General features: G+C 36.8%; 1 protein-coding gene across 2 annotated transcripts in view; it reads left to right on the top strand.

Moving 5' to 3' along the window:
* The window catches only part of LOC117303776 (inactive ubiquitin carboxyl-terminal hydrolase 54-like), a 49,260-nt gene extending 37,549 nt beyond the window's left edge, over positions 1 to 11,711 (top strand). The window contains exons 14-17 of one of the 2 annotated variants that reach the window (XM_033788127.1): positions 1,523 to 1,944; positions 8,177 to 8,186; positions 9,412 to 9,458; positions 11,165 to 11,711. In XM_033788127.1, the coding sequence (XP_033644018.1) occupies positions 1,523 to 1,944; positions 8,177 to 8,186; positions 9,412 to 9,457 (478 nt within the window). In that variant the 3' untranslated portion in view covers position 9,458; positions 11,165 to 11,711. The remainder of the gene's footprint in view (positions 1 to 1,522; positions 1,945 to 8,176; positions 8,187 to 9,411; positions 9,459 to 11,164) is intronic. The other variant, XM_033788128.1, reaches the window with a different exon arrangement.
* Positions 11,712 to 21,909: the final 10,198 nt, after the last annotated feature.

Genomic DNA, 21,909 nt, shown 5'->3' with positions numbered 1-21,909 from the left:
CCCTATAGCGTCACCAAATAACCAAAACACTTTTGCTGTTAATATCAATTTTGAGTGATCATGATCTGTTTCAGAAATCAAGAAACAGGATTGATCATATTTAAAAAAGAAACTTTGAAATGGAGCAAAGCAACAGTTGTGATGGGAAAAAATAAATGAACCTGTACATCTTGCTTGGTCACAGACATACACTTCAGTCTTAGGCATCACATAATTGTTATCCTTTGGCTAATAGATTGTGAATTGTATTGGTTGATATAACCTATCCTGTGATGTGATATGTTATAAAGACACATTTACATGGCTCAGGGGAACATGTGTAATGCACACTGTCTTCGTGTTGATGTAACAATGAGGAGTCAGGAGACAAATTGCGCAATTAACTTGCTAATTTATGTAAGACTAGGCGAGAAACTAAATTAACACGTAATAAATAGATAAATAATATGAAAATACTTCAAATACTCATTAGTCGAATCAAAATTCAAAAGAGGGATATTTAAAGAAAACAAGCAATCAAAGGTTTCCTGAAAGATAAAAGGCAGTGGACACTATTGGTAATTACTCAAAATAATTATTAGCATAAAACCTTACTTGGTAAGGAGTAGTGGGGAGAGGTTGATAGTGTAAAACATTGTGAGAAACGGCTCCCTCTTAAGTAACGTAGTTTTCGAGAAGGAAGTAATTTTCCTCGAATTTGATTTCGAGAACTCAGATTTAGAATTTGCGATCTCGAAATCAAGCATCTAAAAGCACACAACTTTGTGTGACAAGGATGTTTTTTCTTTCATTATCATCTCTCAACTTCGACGACCAATTGAGTCCAAATTTTCACAGGTTTGTTAAGATACACCAAGTGAGAAGACTGGTCTTTGACAAATACAATAGTGTCCAGTGTCTTTAAAGATTGAAGAGATTTTCTTCTTAGGAGTTTGGCAACAGAAACTAGCCTGGGTTGACTACAGAAAATAAGGTGTAAACTGAACCAAACGGAAGAACCAGAAACAGAGGTGACTTAAACATTCCTGCACCCAGGTACATGTACCTAAGGTGATGGTATGAATAGATGGTCTGCCACACCCTGTACAAGATTCCTTAGATGCCAGCTGGTGATTAGACGATTAACCAACAAAGCAAATGGCTTTGCCTTGGTTGCTAATGCCCTTTTCGGCTGTACACCATGGACCCCCATTACAGTGTGCAGTTGAATAAGGTATTCTAATTTGCTTTGTACTGCTGTTGACATGTGTTATATACCCCCATTACAGTGTGCAGTTGAATAAGGTATTCTAATTCGCTTTGTACTGCAGTTGAATAAGGTATTCTAATTTGCTTTGTACTGCAGTTGAATAAGGTATTCTAATTTGCTTTGTACTGCAGTTGAATAAGGTATTCTAATTTGCTTTGTACTGCAGTTGAATAAGGTATTCTAATTTGCTTTGTACTGCTGTTGAATAAGGTATTCTAATTTGCTTTGTACTGCTGTTGACATGTGTTATATATGTTGCTTATAATAATACAGGCCAAGTCAAGCAGGTAGACATAGCAGAGATGAGAACTTGATTGACTTTCATGGCACTGTCCATCGAGTAGACAGACTCAAGCAACAACTTCAAGAGCTGTACATCCACAAAGGTACAAGACAGGAAGACTTTGCAGCACCTCTTAGAACAGAAACCACAACATTGGCAGGAACCAACTATGTAAAAGCATGGGATGAGGACTCTTGCAAACGAACTGTCTTACCAAACAGTATGTCTGTAAGAAGTAATAGAAATCAGAATGCATGTAATGACTCCTGTATGTTAACTGACTGCCAATCAAAAGCCAAGGAGAAACTTTTGATGAAGCCTACATATCAAAGCAATGAAGTGAAGAAAACCCAAGATCAGAATTGGACGGATCCTTGTCACCACAGGACAACAAATGTACATCAAACACATGGTAAGCCAAATACACCACAACTTACAGCTTTAAATTATAAGTAAACTGCAGCTATATCAGGTGTAATGATGGAGAATACTAGTCTTAGATGATGCTTAGATTTGAGCTCTCTGTGTCGACACTACCTTTATGTAGACATTTTCCAATGTTTCCCATGTCTGCATACTACAGGTTGAGGCAAAAAGAAGTTGAACAATAAACTTATGATTTAAAAATCATTCATAAATACCTAAGACAGTTTATCCATTCTGAAAGGTCAAGAGGGCATCACGTGAGGGTGTTTGAACAGATGATATAACACCAGTAAAAAGGGTTGAAACATGGGCGTGACACGCGAGCTTGCACCTGTGCTTATCAGATAGTTTCTTCATTCCCATTGGTCGAGAGCAACAGCTGGAACAGTTGTGCCACATCACACCATACGCGTACAGCAATCTCCTTATATGGAGTTGTTTACCAGATGGCCTTATCATTTCATAACTGGAGGGGTGTTGTGTTGAAAGAAACCATTGAACAATTATTATTTTTATATTTTTTATATATTTTTGGACCAAAAAGTGTTGATGTTTTTTTACCGATAAGGTATTTATGAATGGGAATCAAAGTGTGTTGAATGGGTTTTCAACTAGTGGTTTAAACCCGCCGAGGCCTGGATCTTGATAATTTACTAGACTTCGTCATTGGGTTGTAAGTAGCAAAGGGTAGAAAAAAAGTCATTCATTTGTTTTGTCTAGTGTTCCGAGGACAGCTTGCTAAGTTTTGTCTAGTGTTCCGAGGACAGCTTGCAAAGTTTTGTCTAGTGTTCCGAGGACAGCTTGCTAAGTTTTGTCTAGTGTTCCGAGGACAGCTTGCAAAGTTTTGTCTAGTGTTCCGAGGACAGCTTGCTAAGTTTTGTCTAGTGTTCCGAGGACAGCTTGCAAAGTTTTGTCTAGTGTTCCGAGGACAGCTTGCAAAGTTTTGACTAGTGTTCCGAGGAAAGCTTGCAAAGTTTTGTCTAGTGTTCCGAGGACAGCTTGCAAAGTTTTGTCTAGTGTTCCGAGGACAGCTTGCTAAGTTTTGACTAGTGTTCCGAGGACAGCTTGCTAAGTTTTGTCTAGTGTTCCGAGGACAGCTTGCAAAGTTTTGTCTAGTGTTCCGAGGACAGCTTGCTAAGTTTTGTCTAGTGTTCCGAGGGACAGATCTTGCAAAGTTTTGTCTAGTGTTCCGAGGACAGCTTGCAAAGTTTTGTCTAGGTTCCGAGGACAGCTTGCAAAGTTTTGTCTAGTGTTCCGAGGACAGCTTTGCTAGTTTTTGACTAGTGTTCCGAGGACAGCTTGCTAAGTTTTGTCTAGTGTTCCGAGGACAGCTTGCAAAGTTTTGTCTAGTGTTCCGAGGACAGCTTGCTAAGTTTTGTCTAGTGTTCCGAGGACAGCTTGCTAAGTTTTGTCTAGTGTTCCGAGGACACAACTTAGCAAGCTGTCCTCGGAACACTAGACAAAAGTCTAGTGTTCCGAGGACAGCTTGCTAAGTTTTGTCTAGTGTTCCGAGGACAGCTTGCAAAGTTTTGTCTAGTGTTCCGAGGAGAGCTTGCAAAGTTTTGTCTAGTGTTCCGAGGACAGCTTGCAAAGTTTTAGTACTACCTTTATTAAAGTACTAACTCCTCTTAGAAATTTCTTTCATTTAGTTTTTCCCAATAAGCAGAAAAGAGTACTTGATAAAATGTTTAACTGTGTTTCATTTGTTTGTTTTGAAAACAAATTCACATATCCCGTTCAACTTCTCTTTGACTCACCCAGTAATCACACTGTCAAACAACAGAATTTCAGTTGCATATTGGGTTTTAAGACATTTTGTACTAAACAAAATTCAGCAATTAACGAAAGTAGACTTGTTTTGGCATATTCTGATGATTAAATCGAAATGAGTGGTCTTAAAAGAGTTCACTGTTTAAAGATCAGAGGATCTACATGATTTTGGTACACATGGGCCATATGAGATCATAGATGAATGGCAAAATGTGCATTATACTCAGACACAATTTGCTACAGACACCATTGGAACGCCCGAGGGGATAAACTAGCCCTAACGAAAACGAAATGCGCTATTTACTAATAAAATGCCAATTGATGAATTACCTACTGTATTGTACCCATGGCATAATTCTAATTCCCCAAGTTGGAACGCCCGAGGGGAAATGTAAAGTACATGTAGCCTTTGGGAACTGAAAGGCACTATTAATAATGAATATTATAATATTTGGTTTATGATTAGAATGACAAGTAACTTTCCTGACAGCCTATTTACCAGCAAAAAAATTTCAGCAAAACAATACCAAACGCGCAAAGCGCGCCCCAAAGGTGAACAACAACTGCAAATCCTAACGCCTACCACAAAATACAAAACCACTACTTGTGCCGAGGAAAAATCCCAGGCCACACATTAAAAACTTTAAACTGACCCACACCCCTTAAAACAATTGGTCAAATCCTGACAAAAGGCTCTGTTGCCCGCCACTGACAAATGAATCCCATCAAACCTAAACAGTGACAAATCTGTCCTTGTGAACTGGGGATGATGAAGAACCCCACACCCAATTATTTCTGCATGAGCCCGAGCAGCCCGATTGATAGCCTTCCGCTGACGTTCCATGCTTTTCTGCGACCGGGCCCTAAAATAAAAAACCAGAGGAAGTATATCCGCCCATATGACCCTGGCATAAGGAAAGTGTACACGCACCTCCTCCATAAAAATAAAAATACTCTGCCGAATGGAGAAACATCATTTGTAACCAAATCATTGGTACCCAAGTGGATCAAGATAATAGAAGGCGGGGGAGAAAACAAATTCACACATCCCGGCCAACTTCTCTTTGACTCGCCTAGTAATCACAATGTCAAACAACATAATTTCAGTTTCATATTGGGTTTTAAGACATTTTGTACTGAAAAGAGTCGACAATTAACGAAAGTAGACTTGTTTTGGCATATTCTGATGATTAAATCGAAATGAGTGGTCTTAAAAGAGTTCACTGTTTAAAGATCAGAGGATCTACATGATTTTGGTACACATGGGCCATATGAGATCATAGATGAATGGCAAAATGTGCATTCTGTCAGTATGTGAGGTCTGCTCGTTACCATTTTAAAGACCAATATGCGTGTCATACATTTAATATGGTATCATTTGACCAAAGATAATTACTGTGTGATATCATTTTACCAAAGATAATTACTGTGTGATATCATTTGACCAAAGATAATTATTGTGTTATATCATTTGACCAAAGATAATTATTGTGTTATATCATTTGACCAAAGATAATTATTGTGTGATAGTATTTTACCAAAGATAACTGTTGTGTGATATCATTTTACCAAAGCTAACTGTTGTGTGGTATCATTTTACCAAAGCTAACTGTTGTGTGATATCATTTTACCAAAGCTAACTGTTGTGTGATATCATTTTACCAAAGCTAACTGTTGTGTTATATCATTTTACCAAAGCTAACTGTTGTGTTATATAATTTTACCAAAGCTAACTGTTGTGTGATATCATTTTACCAAAGCTAACTGTTGTGTTATATCATTTTACCAAAGCTAACTGTTGTGTGGTATCATTTTACCAAAGCTAACTGTTGTGTGATATCATTTTACCAAAGCTAACTGTTGTGTTATATCATTTTACCAAAGCTAACTGTTGTGTTATATAATTTTACCAAAGCTAACTGTTGTGTGATATCATTTTACCAAAGCTAACTGTTGTGTTATATCATTTTACCAAAGCTAACTGTTGTGTTATATAATTTTACCAAAGCTAACTGTTGTGTGGTATCGTTTTACCAAAGCTAACTGTTGTGTGGTATCGTTTTACCAAAGCTAACTGTTGTGTGATAGCATTTTACCAAAGCTAACTGTTGTGTGATAGCATTTTACCAAAGCTAACTGTTGTGTGATATCATTTTACCAAAGCTAACTGTTGTGTGATATCATTTTACCAAAGCTAACTGTTGTGTGATATCATTTTACCAAAGCTAACTGTTGTGTGGTATCGTTTTACCAAAGCTAACTGTTGTGTGATATCATTTTACCAAAGCTAACTGTTGTGTGGTATTATTTAACCAAAGCTAACTGTTGTGTGGTATCATTTTACCAAAGATAACTGTTGTGTGGTATCATTTTACCAAAGCTAACTGTTGTGTGGTATCATTTTACCAAAGCCAAATGTTGTGTTATATCATTTGACCAAAGATAATTATTGTGTTATATCATTTGACCAAAGATAATTATTGTGTTATATCATTTTACCAAAGATCGTTATTGTGTGATAGTATTTTACCAAAGCTAACTGTTGTGTGATATCAGTTTACCAAAGATAATTACTGTGTGATATCATTTGACCAAAGATAATTATTGTGTTATATCATTTTACCAAAGATAGTTATTGTGTTATATCATTTTACCAAAGATAGTTATTGTGTGATATCATTTTACCAAAGCTAACTGTTGTGTGATATCATTTTACCAAAGATAACTGTTGTGTGGTATCATTTAACCAAAGCTAACTGTTGTGTGGTATCATTTTACCAAAGATAACTGTTGTGTGGTATCATTTTACCAAAGCTAACTGTTGTGTGGTATCATTTTACCAAAGCCAAATGTTGTGTTATATCATTTGACCAAAGATAATTATTGTGTTATATCATTTGACCAAAGATAATTATTGTGTTATATCATTTTACCAAAGATAGTTATTGTGTGACATCATTTTACCAAAGCTAACTGTTGTGTGACATCATTTTACCAAAGCTAACTGTTGTGTGGTATCATTTTACCAAAGCCAAATGTTGTGTTATATCATTTGACCAAAGATAATTATTGTGTTATATCATTTTACCAAAGATAGTTATTGTGTGACATCATTTTACCAAAGCTAACTGTTGTGTGATATCATTTTACCAAAGATAACTGTTGTGTGATATCATTTTACCAAAGATAACTGTTGTGTGATATCATTTTACCAAAGCTAACTGTTGTGTGATATCATTTTACCAAAGCTAACTGTTGTGTGATATCATTTTACCAAAGCTAACTGTTGTGTGATATCATTTTACCAAAGCTAACTGTTGTGTGGTATCATTTTACCAAAGATAATGTTGTGTTATATCATTTTACCAAAGATAATTATTGTGTGATATCATTTTACCAAAGCTAACTGTTGTGTGATATCATTTTACCAAAGCTAACTGTTGTGTGATATCATTTTACCAAAGCTAACTGTTGTGTGATATCATTTTACCAAAGATAACTGTTGTGTGATATCATTTACCAAAGCTAACTGTTGTGTGATATCATTTTACCAAAGCTAACTGTTGTGTGATATCATTTTACCAAAGCTAACTGTTGTGTGGTATCATTTTACCAAAGCTAACTGTTGTGTGGTATCATTTTACCAAAGCTAACTGTTGTGTGGTATCATTTTACCAAAGCTAACTGTTGTGTTATATAATTTTACCAAAGATAACTGTTGTGTGGTATCATTTTACCAAAGCTAACTGTTGTGTGGTATCATTTTACCAAAGCTAACTGTTGTGTGATATCATTTTACCAAAGCTAACTGTTGTGTGGTATCATTTTACCAAAGCTAACTGTTGTGTTATATAATTTTACCAAAGATAACTGTTGTGTGATATCATTTTACCAAAGCTAACTGTTGTGTGATATCATTTTACTATACACCGACATAATTGTCATGTGATACCACAGGCCTTGAACTTCACCCTCGAAAGGGGCACAGCAATTTCCTTCTGGTAAGGGCACTTCAATGAGGGAAATGTTACTTGGTAAAGGACACCCCAGCAAAAGCACTTGGCACCACATCAATTACTGTGGGTGCAGTGGGTTTTATTTTGAGGCCTAATATAATTTGTCCATAGACCTACATAATTGTTGTGTGATCTCATTTGACCATATTATGCCTACATTGTGGTGCAATATCACTCTTACCATACACCTACATAATTGTTGGTTAACAATCAATACACACATGTACATAATTATTGTGTGATATGATTTGTATTATGCATCTCAAGTAGTATCAATATATTGCAGTCACTGTGAACACAGAGCTAAGACCATGCTAAAGTAAAGTAAAAGCAATACTTTGTATATTTAGCATTCCATGCCTTTTCAACTATCATTACATAACTTTAAATCCAGCTGTCTTCCATTTTACTTTATGCCTACATTGCTGACAGAATTGAAAAGGTAAAGTCAAATTGATCCAGTCAAGAGCTCCTTTTAATTAAAGCAGTACCAATTTCCTTGTGTTGAGTTTGTAACTCCCCTTTGTATTAACCTGTGAACCACAGTATAGGCCTCCCCTTCTTTTCCAATTAAATTTGAAGTGCTATTTTTGCTGTATTTGTCCTGCATGTTTGGGTACTGATGTCTGTATATGATTTTATGTTGTTTGACTGTGGATTAGCTTTTAAACTATCACATCATAAATAAACAAATGTTTCATGTGTTTAAAGGATTTGGGTACTTTTTCAAAATAATAATAATAATAATAATAATAATAATAATAATAAAAAGATATTTATAAAGCGCCTAATTGCCAAATAAGGCCTCAAAGCGCTAGATACAAAGGTAAAAAACAATATCCAAAATGTCCAGAGATTTACATTAAGTTCACAGGGTTTAAAGATAATGGTAGTACGAAGCTTCCCTTCAAATATTACTAACTGAGGTTCTGTAGTTTTTGAGAAATTAGTAAAACAAGTCACAAAATATTTTCTATCTCAGTAACACAACAATTATTTTAGCATGTAAAACCTATTAACCAGTTATGTTGTGGTAACATATCAAAACTGGTTACATGTACATGTATATCAAAACTGGTAAAATAATAAAATTTGTGAGATTAATATCAAAACTGGTTAATATATTTTAACATGCTAAAGCTGACACAAAAATTATTTTTGTGACATAGTTTTTCTCATTTCTCAATAACTACAGCACCTCAGTAAGTAATACTTTAAGGTAAATTTTTACGCTTTCTACTATAATCATTTTCAAACTGTGTAAGTATAATTTACATATATATCTATGGACATTGTGTGTTTTGTGTTGGAAAAGCGTACATACATGTACCCTTTAAACAACATCTTGTTTAGTTGATCAACAAAGTGTTACTATTGTAAGTAGCTGATGGTAAGCATTGACTGATTGTAATGCTTTTGGGTACAACATGAGCATGATTGAAAATCTTGAAAACAAAACAAAAACAGATTCATTCATATTTGATGCTTCTTCCTAAATGTCCTTAGAGAGCCCATTAATTTGTTTCTTGTTATTTCTCTATTTGTTCAGCGCCTTGATCTAGTGTCTAGGATATGTGCGCTTTATAAGAACTTTGTATTATTATTGCTATACAAATCCTCAAATCGTTACAATGTCACAATGTTGTTTCCTGTTGATGTTTTTACAGACACAGTGAAGAGTTGCAGTCAGCACTGTACAGCACATATGTCTGATGTAAGTTGCATGTGTTTGAGTTTTCTTACTACATAGTTTAAATATTTGAGATGATTTGAAATGTCCAGACAAGACTGTTTTCACCTACATGATTGCAAACGTCTTCAATTGTTTTTTTTCAAACGATACCTACATGTAGAAGGATTACTGTATGTCCTGCCGATAAGACGCGTCTTAGTTTTTGACTTTCAAAGGTCCCAAAAATCACTGCGTCCTATCTACCGATGCGCCTTATCTGATATCAATTGATTTCATTGTGATGATGGCTGCATGAAATCTTACATATTCAAAAATAATACATTGGTGTTTCTACTTTTTATAATTTTTCTTCAAATAAAAACCGCACTGTTCATGTTGCATAGTTTAAACAAGCTTTGACAAACATCAACCGGAGAACTAAGTCACTGCCATGCTGCTGCGCGCATTAATAATAATGTTGGGCGCAATTTATAAAGATGGAATTTTTGAAATTCCCAAAAGCTGCCTTTTTTTATGCTGCAATTGTTGTTTGAATATTCAAAATGCTTGCGTGATCCTCAAAGGCCATCTTCAAAGATTTTGCACAACAGTAATATCAGCACAAACCGATGACAGACGGATTGTTCCAAGCACACAAGTGCAGCACATGGCTTTGGATTGATCGTGACATGGATTGGTCGTGACAGCACTACATGTATATGTTTTGTACATGTCCTTGTCTTTTGAACTTTTCATGTGATTAATATTCTTTCTTACTGGTTTCCACACTTTCCCTGACAGGAGAGTATGAAAACAGTGGTTTCCCACTAGTTCACATAAAGAGTCAAAAATACCAAGATTTTCCATGTATTTGCGCTGCTGTGACCCAGCATTTTTGGCATCTCAGCCACAGAAAGCAAACAGCACTTGCGAGTGCGGGCTCAAATGGAATATGCGCACTAGATATTGTACAAGTTGTTCATGTATGTTATCGTGAATGCGTTTTCAGACTCTGCCAACAGAGGGCGTATGTTTTGTAAAAACAATACTAAGAAAGCATTCACTGTCTCTTGCAAAAAAGTCAATATCAAAGACTTGCAGTCCATTCATTGGGAAAAGTTTGGAAAATGTGACTGCACGCTTGTTGTGTGACAAAATAATTATAAAGCAACTTTTTTAGAAAACTAAAATGAAAAAAGATAAAATAAATAGAAGGGGTGTTTTATTTATCAGCGTGATAAATAAATGAAAAAAACCTTTACGTTATGACCCCATGTGTTGATCTACCAGCAGTGAATGGGATTTGGCAAGCCAGCCTGCGTTTATTATCATGTTGCGCCTTGTACAGCAATGCCCCTTATTTGTTAGACCTAAAATATTTGTTCAAAGATTCATATCCAGAAATTACGGTAAACAAACTAAGTTGCATGTATTTCAAACAATTGGGGGAAAAATGGCTCAGCAGAGTTGAGGTGTGTGATTGTGTTTACTGCATGTCCACTGGACTCCCAAGAACTTGAACAAAAGGGATAAAAATCTCAGGCTAGAATATCACAAAATCCTCCACTTTTAATGAACTAAGGTTGAAAGACATTGAAGCAATGTGTCTATTGAATCAAGTTTAGTTAGTTCTATAACACTTGACCATGCCACGGCAGTTAATTTCCAATAATTGATATTGTTCTTATTCCGTATATCTGACTTCCATTGCAGTTCATTTAATATTGAATGTTATTTCCTTTCATCAGTATTGATCCACTGCATCAGGGATGAGTTGATGAGTATGGTAACCCAAGTTCAACTGCATATCTACGATGTCTCCCGCTCTAACTCCATACGTCCATACAAAAGCTCTACATTAAATTAGGGGGTTACAGATGTTTTTGGTTACATGTATGTCCTTAAACAACAAATCAAACAAACATTAGATAAAAGAAAAAATAGTACTTATAAAAATATACTGTTTTTACCCTTACAACGACATGTATTAGGCACTGTACACTAAGTACTTTCCAGACGTCTGCGAAACAAATCTATAGGCAAATGACTCGAGTGGCATTAGAACCAACATAGTTGGTTATGTCCAAGTTTCATGAGCATAGTTTCATGTCCAACCCCTAGACCCTAGGGCTCTGTGTTTTGTAGACAGATCAGCCCGTAATGCACTAAATAATCACGTGGACCAATGCCAGATCTCTATTCACCTTTCTAGATCTAGTGTAACCAGGGGCCGATTTCACTAACTATGTTTGCGATCATCGTTAGCACACTTGCGATGAGATCGCAAACCTCGAATCCATCGCAATTGCGATGTTGCTAATTCTGCGTTTCACTAAAGTCATCGCAATTGCGATGACGTTAAAAGGGGACTAAAGTTTTTGTACGAGGCTAATAGTAGTGACCTTTGACATTCCGCAACAAAATCGTCGGTCGTCGCTCGAAATGAAATGGCATTGTGCAGTTTATATGTAAGTCGTTGTCATGTTGGTGCATATGAACTATTGTGGACGATGTTTAGGCATTCATTTACAAAGGGTTAAAGCATTTATAGGCCTATGGCCTCTATTATAATTTTAGATTTTAATAAACAGTTTTCGTAAATCTGTTGTTACGGTGGGGTTGATGAAAATTCTGACATATCTGTCTAATAATATAGCTTCACACTGTCAATTTGCCAATACATTACACATTTTTTCTAAAAATGATGGTTAAAATAATCGAACCCATATAGTATCTCCTTTTTACCGATATTAAGGGGCTCTTTGCTGCAGTTGCGTCGCTGATAGTTGTCATCGGCAATCTGAGTCTACCAGGTAAAAGACCGCAAGACTAAAATAATGTAGCGCCACTCATTTTACTCTAAATCACGGGCAATTTATACGCCAAAACGTACACCGCTATAACTATAAGCACATAATGGTGCGATGTACATGTATTATAAGTTTGCGATGAACTTTTACTTTGCGACCACTAACATGTCATCGCAAGATTGTCATCGCTAAATAAAACCCTGCGACGAGTATATTCATCGTTAAGTTTTAGTGAAATCGTCGGCTAAAAATCCATCGCTAAGTTGCGATGGATTTCAGATTTAGCGATCGATTTCGGCGTTTGCGATGACCAAAACACGTTAGTGAAATCGACCCCTGGTGCATCCTATCTCAATGTGTGTTCAATTCGTATGGGGCTTATGGGGCTTCTAAGCTAAAGGTGACTATATATTAATTTTGGTTTTAACCATATACACCGATGTTTGTAAGCACTGTATACTCAGTACTATCCTGAGTTCTGTGAAGAAGAAAAAACCAGGCATACATGTATTACTCAGATGGGATTTGAACCAACAACCTTTGCATCTAGAGCAGTGTCTGACCAACTTGACTCTATATTTCAAAGAATCACCCCTAGCTAATTCTGCTTGTACTATAGTTTCTATCCGGGGGAATGAGTAAACACAGATTGTCTATAATTGTCATGATGATACAGTCATTGACTGTGCACTGCCTCTGTGAAGAGTTAATGACCGGATGGTGCGTGCCCATCTTGTATATGGATGTATAATGCCAAATGCTGAATGGATACATTCATTAAGAAATCAGTTAGTGATCTAGCCATAATGATTGCTTATTCAATTGTAAATAATATCCATTTGATGGCGATTTCTGAATTTGTATTATTTTTATTTATAAAATAAAGAATTACAGATAGAAGAACAAACTTTATTTTCATGTAAATGTATGAATGTATTCTTGGTATTAAATCAAAGGTAATCCAGTTAGGCACAAACACATTTTAAGACACTGGACACTATTGGTTATTCCTAAAAGTAATGGCGAGCTGTTGATAGTATAAAACATAGTGAGAAATGGCTCCCTCTGCAATAACGTAGAGAAAGAAGACTGCTTTTTGACAAAGGTGTTCAGTGTCTTGAAATCAAGTCAGTGCAAGATAAAGACTAACCCGTTCATTAAATAATCACACTGCTGTACAATGTATGTTAGCCCTGGCTGCCTTACACTTTTGTACAATGTATGTTAGCCCTGGCTGCCTTACACTTTTGTATTACACTACAGTGATGTCCTGGATATCAGGGTCCACTTCTGGGGCGGAAAATTTCCAAAGCTTCATAATTCAAATCTTACCTGCAATAAGCCACTAATTTCAACAGATTCACATTCCATGGCAGCATACATTTTACTGCGGTGGGTTTTGGTCGTCATATATTCTTCACAAATCCGTCATTTTCGTGAAATAATGCAGCTCCCAACATTAAAAAATTCCCGTTTATGATCGTATTCTCACAGTCTGCCGTACGTACGCAAGACGCACAACACGCATTCTTGCATTTGTTTAGTCAAGGTACGGTGACCAATAATTAAATGTGTCTTGCATCCTGTCTCTTGCACTTGCACTTGAATCAATACGCCTAAGCACATCAGCAGAAAACACTGTGAGAGTACGAGCAAAGCGGGAATTTTTTAACGTTGGGAGCTGCATTATTTCACGAAAATGACGGATTTGTGAGGAATATATGCTGACCAAAACCCACCACAAAAAATTGCGCCATGTAATAGTCTTTATTACGTAACACCCAAGCAGATCCTTGTAATTTGATTAGAGGATTGTCCGTCACGTGTTAGGAAATAAAAGTACTATTGCACGCTACGTCACTCACCGTGCATTTTTTGTTCCATTCACTGCGCATTTTTCGTTCCATCCGAAAAGTACTATTACACGCCGAGTAAAAAACATCACTGCTTGCACGTGTCTATGGTAACGCATGTGTCTTTGGTAAAAATTGTAGGCGTACGCTTTGTTTGTTTTGAAAGTTGTATCCTCCAATCAAAATGACAAAGATCTACTTGGATGTTACAGTAGTATACATAAAATAAGTAATGAATGTTTTTGATTCTTGCAATAGTGCAAATAGTTTCATTCGTTGAAAGCTGGATTGTTCCATTCAATTCGGACCCGCCTCGTTGAATTGAACATTCCTCCTTTCAATTCATGAAAATATTCGCACCATTGCACTTATAATCATTCATTATTTGTATACAAATTCTCCGTTGAATCATCATTCAACAGTCAAAAAGTATTATTCAGTTTCACTACTTTAGCATTCACTGGTCAAATTCAGATCATTCAATTTCACTAGGCTGCAAGAATCATTCAATTTCGTAAAAGCCATGCAGGAAGACCTGGTCAACCATTTAATTTCGTATAGAGCCAAAAATTTCCAAGAAATGTTTGCATTCAAATTCTACATAAAATGTACTTTAATTTTTTTTGTTAGGTGCCTATTCAAAGGCAGAAAGGCCTACTTTGATGGAAATCTTATTTCTTCACCAGTTTGGCATTTTCTCCAAGTAAGCGATTTTGGCTAAAAAGATGGCTGCCCGAGGTCGGTAGAGAGAGTGAACCATGCAGATAGAGCGAGACTGGTTGAAGCTTTTAAGAATAATTTTTTTTTTAAAGTATAAACGACCCCTTTCTTTAAGCTTTGTTTCATTTAAGACATTGGTTAACCTCTTATTTTAAGTGGTCCTCACGTTAGCAGAAAAAACACAAACAACAAAATGTATACAAGGGCAAACAAATGTATCAAGGCAATATCAGTTTTGCATTTCAAAGTTATCAGGTGCAGGCTTTAACTTTAAGGAAGGACAACGTAAAAGAAACAATTTCATTTAAAGGCAGTGGAAACTATTGGTAATTTTCAAAGACCAGCCTTCACAGTTGGTGTATATGCATGTGCATATGCATAAAATAACAAACCTGTGAAAATTTGAGCTTAATCGGTCATCAAACTTGCGAGATAATAATTAAAGAAAAAAACACCCTTGTCACACGAAGTTGATTTTTAGACCTCAAGTTCTAAATCTGAGGTCTCGAAATCAAATCCGTGGAAAATTTACTTCGTTTTCGAAAACTACATTACTTCAGAGGGAGCCAATTCTCACAATGCTTTATACCATCAACCTCTCCCCATTACTCGTTACCGAGTAAGGTTTCGTGCTAATAATTATTTTGAGTAATTACCAATAGTGTCCGTTGCCTTTAAAACACATGTGAAAATACATGGAAACACCTCTAGTTTGAATGCATCGATTGTGAATTGGTAGTAAAAATTCAACTTGAGAATAGTCAAAGTGTAGTCTTGAATACCTATAAATGAAATAGAATGACTGAAGCGAATCTGAACGACAAAAACGCAATCATGTGTGCATGAAAACGAAATTGAATGCATCAAGAGCTAAAAAAAAAAAAAAACTAGTTTGAGAAGATATGGGGAAAATGCGTGGATTTGAATGCATGTTGATGAAATTGAATGATGTTTTGCTGAAATTGGCTGGGGAAACCTATATTTTTTTCAAAACTTCATAATTTTGTGCTCTAAAATTCATTTCACTTAAAATCATTTCAAAAAAAAATGTCCGCTTCAAATAAATAATTGCTTTAGGGAAATCATGTTGCTGTACTGATTATAAGTCTGTGTGAAACGGTGCTATTCTGGACTCCAATGTGTCAAACTATACATGTTAATTGTTATCCATCTCTTGTTGGTGGTCGTTGTTCTGGGTATTACAATAGACCCTTCCCATGAAATATGTAAATTGCACACAGCGCGTGCACACTAACATTTTGGTTGGCAAAATGAGGGAAAATCGCGCTGTTTTGTACATGGCTAATGGCTGCGTGACACAGACGCGCAATCGCGTCTGCTTAGTGCACAACTCTATGGCGTTTGCCAACCAATAGGGTCTGTACGCATGCGTAAATGTAATTAGCATATTTCATGGGAAGGGTCCATTACAACATCTACGTATCAACATTCCCAAGAACTGTTGCTTTCCAACGTATTGACCAGCTTTTCATTCCATAGATGCTTTTTGCATGTATAATACATGTTTGTGGTGTGGGTGAATAAAATGGGTCCGCAATATGTCGCAGGGCCGTTTTGATGTAGGTTTTCTCGGTTAATAATACTCATTCATAAATACCTAAGACAATTTATCCATTCTGATTGGTCGAGAGGGCATCACGAGGTGTTCGAATTGTTTGAACGGATGATATAACACCAGTAAAAAGTGTTATAACATGTTTACCCGAGGGCGGCGGAGGGCTTTACCATTTCATAGCAGGAGGGGTGTTGTGTTAAAAGAAATCATTGAACAATTATAATTTTTGCATTTATTTTACCTTTTGACCAAAAAGTGTTGATGTTTTTTTACCGAAAAGGTATTTATGAATGGGAATCAAAGTGTGTTGAATCGGCTTTCAACTAGTGGTTTAAACCCGCCGAGGCCTGGTTCTTGATTATTTACCGCGACTTCGTCTCGATAAAATGATCAAATGGTCGGCGCAGGTTTAAACCACTAGTTGAAAACCTCTTCACCACATATTGATTCCCTTATTAACAATTCAACAAAGCAGCATTCAAATGGCAGGAGCTTTAGAGGCGTGTGTTTATAGTCATTCAAATTCATTTATATGGGCCATTTCTGGAATGTTTGCAATCTTTTGTTTCCCTATTAATTTTTAAGGCATAAATACGGTTCACCTGTTGCCACTTGAGTCACTTTGCCAATGTACTTCAAAGACAAGATTTCGCTACAGTTACACGCATATTTCTAGTAATAGCAGCTCGTGGTTGCAATCTAGAGTGGTCCAGGTCGATCGAGAGAGGTTGAATGAGGATTTCAAAGGAAACAAGCAAGACTTCATTGAGCTTACTGCCAACTTGATTATCAACAAGTCCACAGCAAGATCAATCGTTGCAACATATTTGAAAACTGGAAGGCGAGAGACGCTGGCAAGAGTAGGAGCAGCGCTCAGTATGATCATGGAGGTATGACATGCACAACCTTCTGCAAGGCATCCTAACATGACTAATCCTTTCTTGACACTTCACCAAATGAAGCCTAGTTTGAATGGGCATCTGCCAGAGAAGCCCCAGGTCTCCAGCTACTGCTAATAGCCAGGGGCCTCATTCATGAAGCCTTCTTAGGCCTTAGTAAGCACTTACGTGTTACTAGTTCGTTCTTAGCGAGTTGCGTCATATTCACGAAGCACTCGTAACTTCAATCGAGTGCGTCAGTCCTTACTAGTGCTACGTGGGGTGTTTTCGGCTTCATAGTGTTTTCTTAAGCCCTTTTTCAACATTCCTGGCTGACATTTTCGGGCGAATTGAGCTTTATGTCAATTACAACAACTTTTAATATGTTCTACAATCCTTGCGACATATTCTCATACTTTCCCAAAATTTTTGAGAATTTACTTACCGATTTTTTCTCACTTTTTAGTAAATTTTTCGTGATTTTTTTATTTTATTTTATCATTAAATAATTATTTATGTTTATTTATTTAGTAAATAGTAATAATAATAGTGGACATTTATAATGCGCGGGTATCCATCTAAATATGCTCATGGCGCAGTGACACAATACACAGGAAAAAGTTATGAAGTCCTCATCAGATGAGGCTTGAGGGAAGTTTTGAACAAAGCTATTGATGGAGAAAGTTTAACATGATCCGGCAAGTCGTTACATAATGAAGGGCCAGCAGAAGTAATTGATCTTTCACCCCATGATGTTTTGGCCAGGGGTTTCCTTAAAAGATGTTTGCTATTAGATCGCATACAGACTGGCTGTTTGAAGTATGGGGTTGGAGTCCTTCTGAGAGATATGGTGATAAAGTGCCTTTGATATGAGCGATAGACATACACAAGGATCTTGAAGATGATTCTATCCTTAATGGGTAGCCAATGTAGATCTTGTAGGATAGGTGTGATACGGCTCTAGTGTTGGACCGGGTTACAATTCTGACGGCAAAATTTTGAAGACGAGATAAGCGGTAAATTGATTATTATGCAGTCCATAGAGGAGAGAGTTTCCCATGTCAAGTCGGGAGGTTACAAAGGTGCGAACGAGTTGCTCTGTAGCATTTACTTCGTTTACTTTATTTACTTCATTTGTTTGTTTATTTTATATTTTTAGTTTAGGGGTAACCAACTACATTTTGTACTCTCATTGCATGTTTGCGTCGTGTGAAAGCTTGCGAAATCTCTGAATGTCATCCCATTTGTGATGTACCACTTTGGTAGTTCTGAGGACTTTTCCAACACAGATGATTCTCCGCGATTTGCCCAGGTGTCGGCCTTTCTCTTCAGCGTTACAACATCTGAAAATTTGTTGTTAAGCACCTACCAATTCAATGCAACAAGGTCAACTAACTTCACTATCTCAGCAGGCGAGAAACTTCGCCTTCCAATACCCCTTTGCCTCCTCCTCGCGTTGAACGGTCTTCCTCCTTTCTTTAGTCTGGCTCTCCATGTTTGCAGGGTGACAAATATCTTCTAAGTGACTGTAGCCAGTCCAGTCACTGTATAAATACTTGTTCTGGACAATGAGATCACGCTCCAGTGAATTACATAACAAATCCATGACTGTTCAGCTCAAGCGCGTTCCCGCTTAAGAAGGCGTTACGAGAGGTTTAGTAAGAAACGCGGTAGTAAAGCAGTAAGAAGGCTTCGTGAATAACACGTAAGGGCTTACTAAAGTCTTACTAACGTCTTACTTAGAGCCGTGTAAGTGACCGATTTACGAGGGCTTCATGAATAAGGCCCCAGGGCATTGGATGGGATGATATTTACACTGAAACTAGTGTAGGACGTATCCCTGATGCAAGGAATTCTCCTGAAGTTCTTGATCAAGAGTCCAATATGGTGAATGGTTCCTGCAGCATGGTGTTCTGGCACATCTTATAGTCTTCATTCATGGATGAGACAGGTTACAACGTCTGGACTTGACGCTCCCCTGAGGGATCGCTACAAGACGAGGGAGAAACTGCACTGTCACCTTCTCAGTTTCTAGTGAAGTATGCATTATGCACCACCGAATTGCATTCGGCACAGAGATGGCACACTCTGCATTCAAGGCTGCAGTAAAACGCATCCTTGGGGCACCTGAGTGGCAACAACATGTAGGAGTCAGACAGGCTGTACAGCAAGCAGGAATGAACATGCAGCAGTGGAGATGCGATCTCCTACAACAAGCAGCCATTCAGAGTGTGGATGTCATCACCCAAGTGATGTGCATGCAGTGGTACAACCATACCATAACATATCACATAATGTCTAGCCTGCCAACAGATTGATGTTTAAAAAGAACAAAAACATTAAGAAACACCCCCATTCAAACACAAAACAAAATTAGGTCCCCCCACGAAAAGGAAATATATATACATAAAATGAATTGAACACGATTTAGAATTCGAGGTTTTGAAATAGTTTTTGAAATTAAATTACTGCATTGTCTTGCTCCAAAATCTGAGTGTCCATCTGTATTTTCTTTTTGCTTGAGAAGTGTTGCTACAAGCCTAGAATAATTTTGACATTTCAGGTTTTGTCAAGATGAAATTTAAATTTAGTTAAACATATAGGCTAGTATTAATTAAAATGACAAATTTCAGCATCTGGGGTTGCCTTTGAAACTTATAAATAACAAACATAACTTTGGACTTAGGCAATTAAAGCAAATGAAAACAATTTTTTCCAAGTATGTATTCAGCTGGCATTGGTATTGGGTAATTTTTAGGCCCTGTGGGAAAGTCACTTATTGGGACAAAGCTATTTGTGTATTCTATTTTAACCCCATACATGTACATGTGAAGTGGTCTGGGTATATTAAACACCATTGATAATTTACGCTCGCTAAATCATACCAAAACGATATTCTCTACAATTTATGATATGCTCCATTTGTTTGTTTATCACTATGAAGTAATGGAGTGTGGGAGCCGGAAGTCTCGCCGTTATTCGAACAACCACGCGAGACTTGCTTGGTATTTTGTAACCTTTCAGTTAAATTCATCTTTTGTTTCTCTTACAAAGATCACAGGCCATTACCAGTATTCTACCAATAAAGAAAAAACCAACCAAAACGATGTATTAGTTGTCCCCATCTGTATGAGTAGTGACACTTCGATCGTGATATAATTCACATTTGGTATGGTCTAGCCTAGTATGGTCTATACTTCGCCCATTCGAGCCATATTTCCCCTTTATAGATCATAAACTCATAAGGGGAAAAATGTAGCAGACATTGCTCATTCATTGGCTTTTACAACTTATCACTGTTTTTAATCTGAAACTGGATCAAATACTCCTCAACTCCTCAAATACTCCTTAACGTGCCGACGCTCTACCAGCTGAGCTATCTAGCCCTATGTTGGTGGTCTCCCAATTTTGTCAATATCTTTGTTCGGGGGGTGCCTGTCAGAAGCCATTCAACCGCAAACTGCCATGTAGCCAGGATCACACCCAGGTAACGATACAACCTGGGAAGCGGCAGACAGGGGATCACCTTAAGGGGATGCGACTTTTTATATCAGATATCAAATAATAAACCACAAGGGAAACTGACTGGGTACATTTTAAAATGATTTTGGGTACGTTTTTACATGTATATATAAAATAAATAAAGATGAAAACAAAGAAGAAGATAAACCTAATGGGGCCAATGTAAAATCTACTGAATTAGTGTATGCCAGTTTATCTGTTTATTCATATTTTTTGGCCGTACTTATTTTAATCCTAAGTTAGTGAAATCGATTGCCTCTTTACAAGATTGTCACAGATTGTCTTTGATTGTAATTTGTTCTTTGCTTTTTGACAAAAGGACGTTTATGATGAGAAAGAAATAGTAGCGTCTCATTCTAACGTCCGTTTAAAACCTTGCATGGCTGTGTGACCCTGCCGGCTGGAACAGCCCTAAGAACTCATCACCACTCTTTCTTTCTCTTATTGTGTGGAGGGATAATAACTCTTAAGTTTGGACCCATACACCTAGTGGAACAGAAAGTTTGTTGACCTAGAACAGCATTTGGCATTTAGTTCAGTCAGTCAGTAGAAACCAGCCTTATGGGATTTTACAACCATCCATTAATTGCACCATGCAAGGCCAAATAAATTCACCACACACAATATCAGAGCAGATAATTTAATAATTTGACAAAAGGGTTTTCTGTAAATACTCAAATAAATAAATATGTACAAAATATACTACAGTTTGACCTGAACCCAAAGTTATAACCTGTAAATGTATGTACTTACTTTGTTGGACTTTTTTAATCTCACTTGTTTAGAAGAAGAAACCAAAACCTAACTGCAACATCACCGTCATCTTTCAATATTTCAGAGATGTGCTGTCCCCTACATTATTATATAGTGCTTTTTTTAAATTATAGTACATTTATTCATCAGGTCACAAGATAGAGTTGGACCTGTATACTGCAGATCAGGGAAAACAAATGTTTTGTTGAAATTGTTTTGTTGAAACCAAAAATACTGTACCACATTTTTGGCAGTAATGATTCGTGCACAGCTAAAAATTAAATGAATAATTTATCCAGTGAACAAGTTCTAAAACTGGTATTCAGATAGAAACCTTTACTACAGTAAATGTTTTGGAAACTAAGCTTAGCATGCAAAACA

The sequence above is a fragment of the Asterias rubens genome, chromosome 20 (assembly GCF_902459465.1).
Source record: "Asterias rubens chromosome 20, eAstRub1.3, whole genome shotgun sequence".
In the NCBI taxonomy this organism is placed as follows: Eukaryota; Metazoa; Echinodermata; class Asteroidea; order Forcipulatida; family Asteriidae; genus Asterias; species Asterias rubens.
The sequence above is the reverse complement of the archived record's forward strand: the minus strand, read 5'-3'. Positions and strand labels throughout refer to the sequence as shown.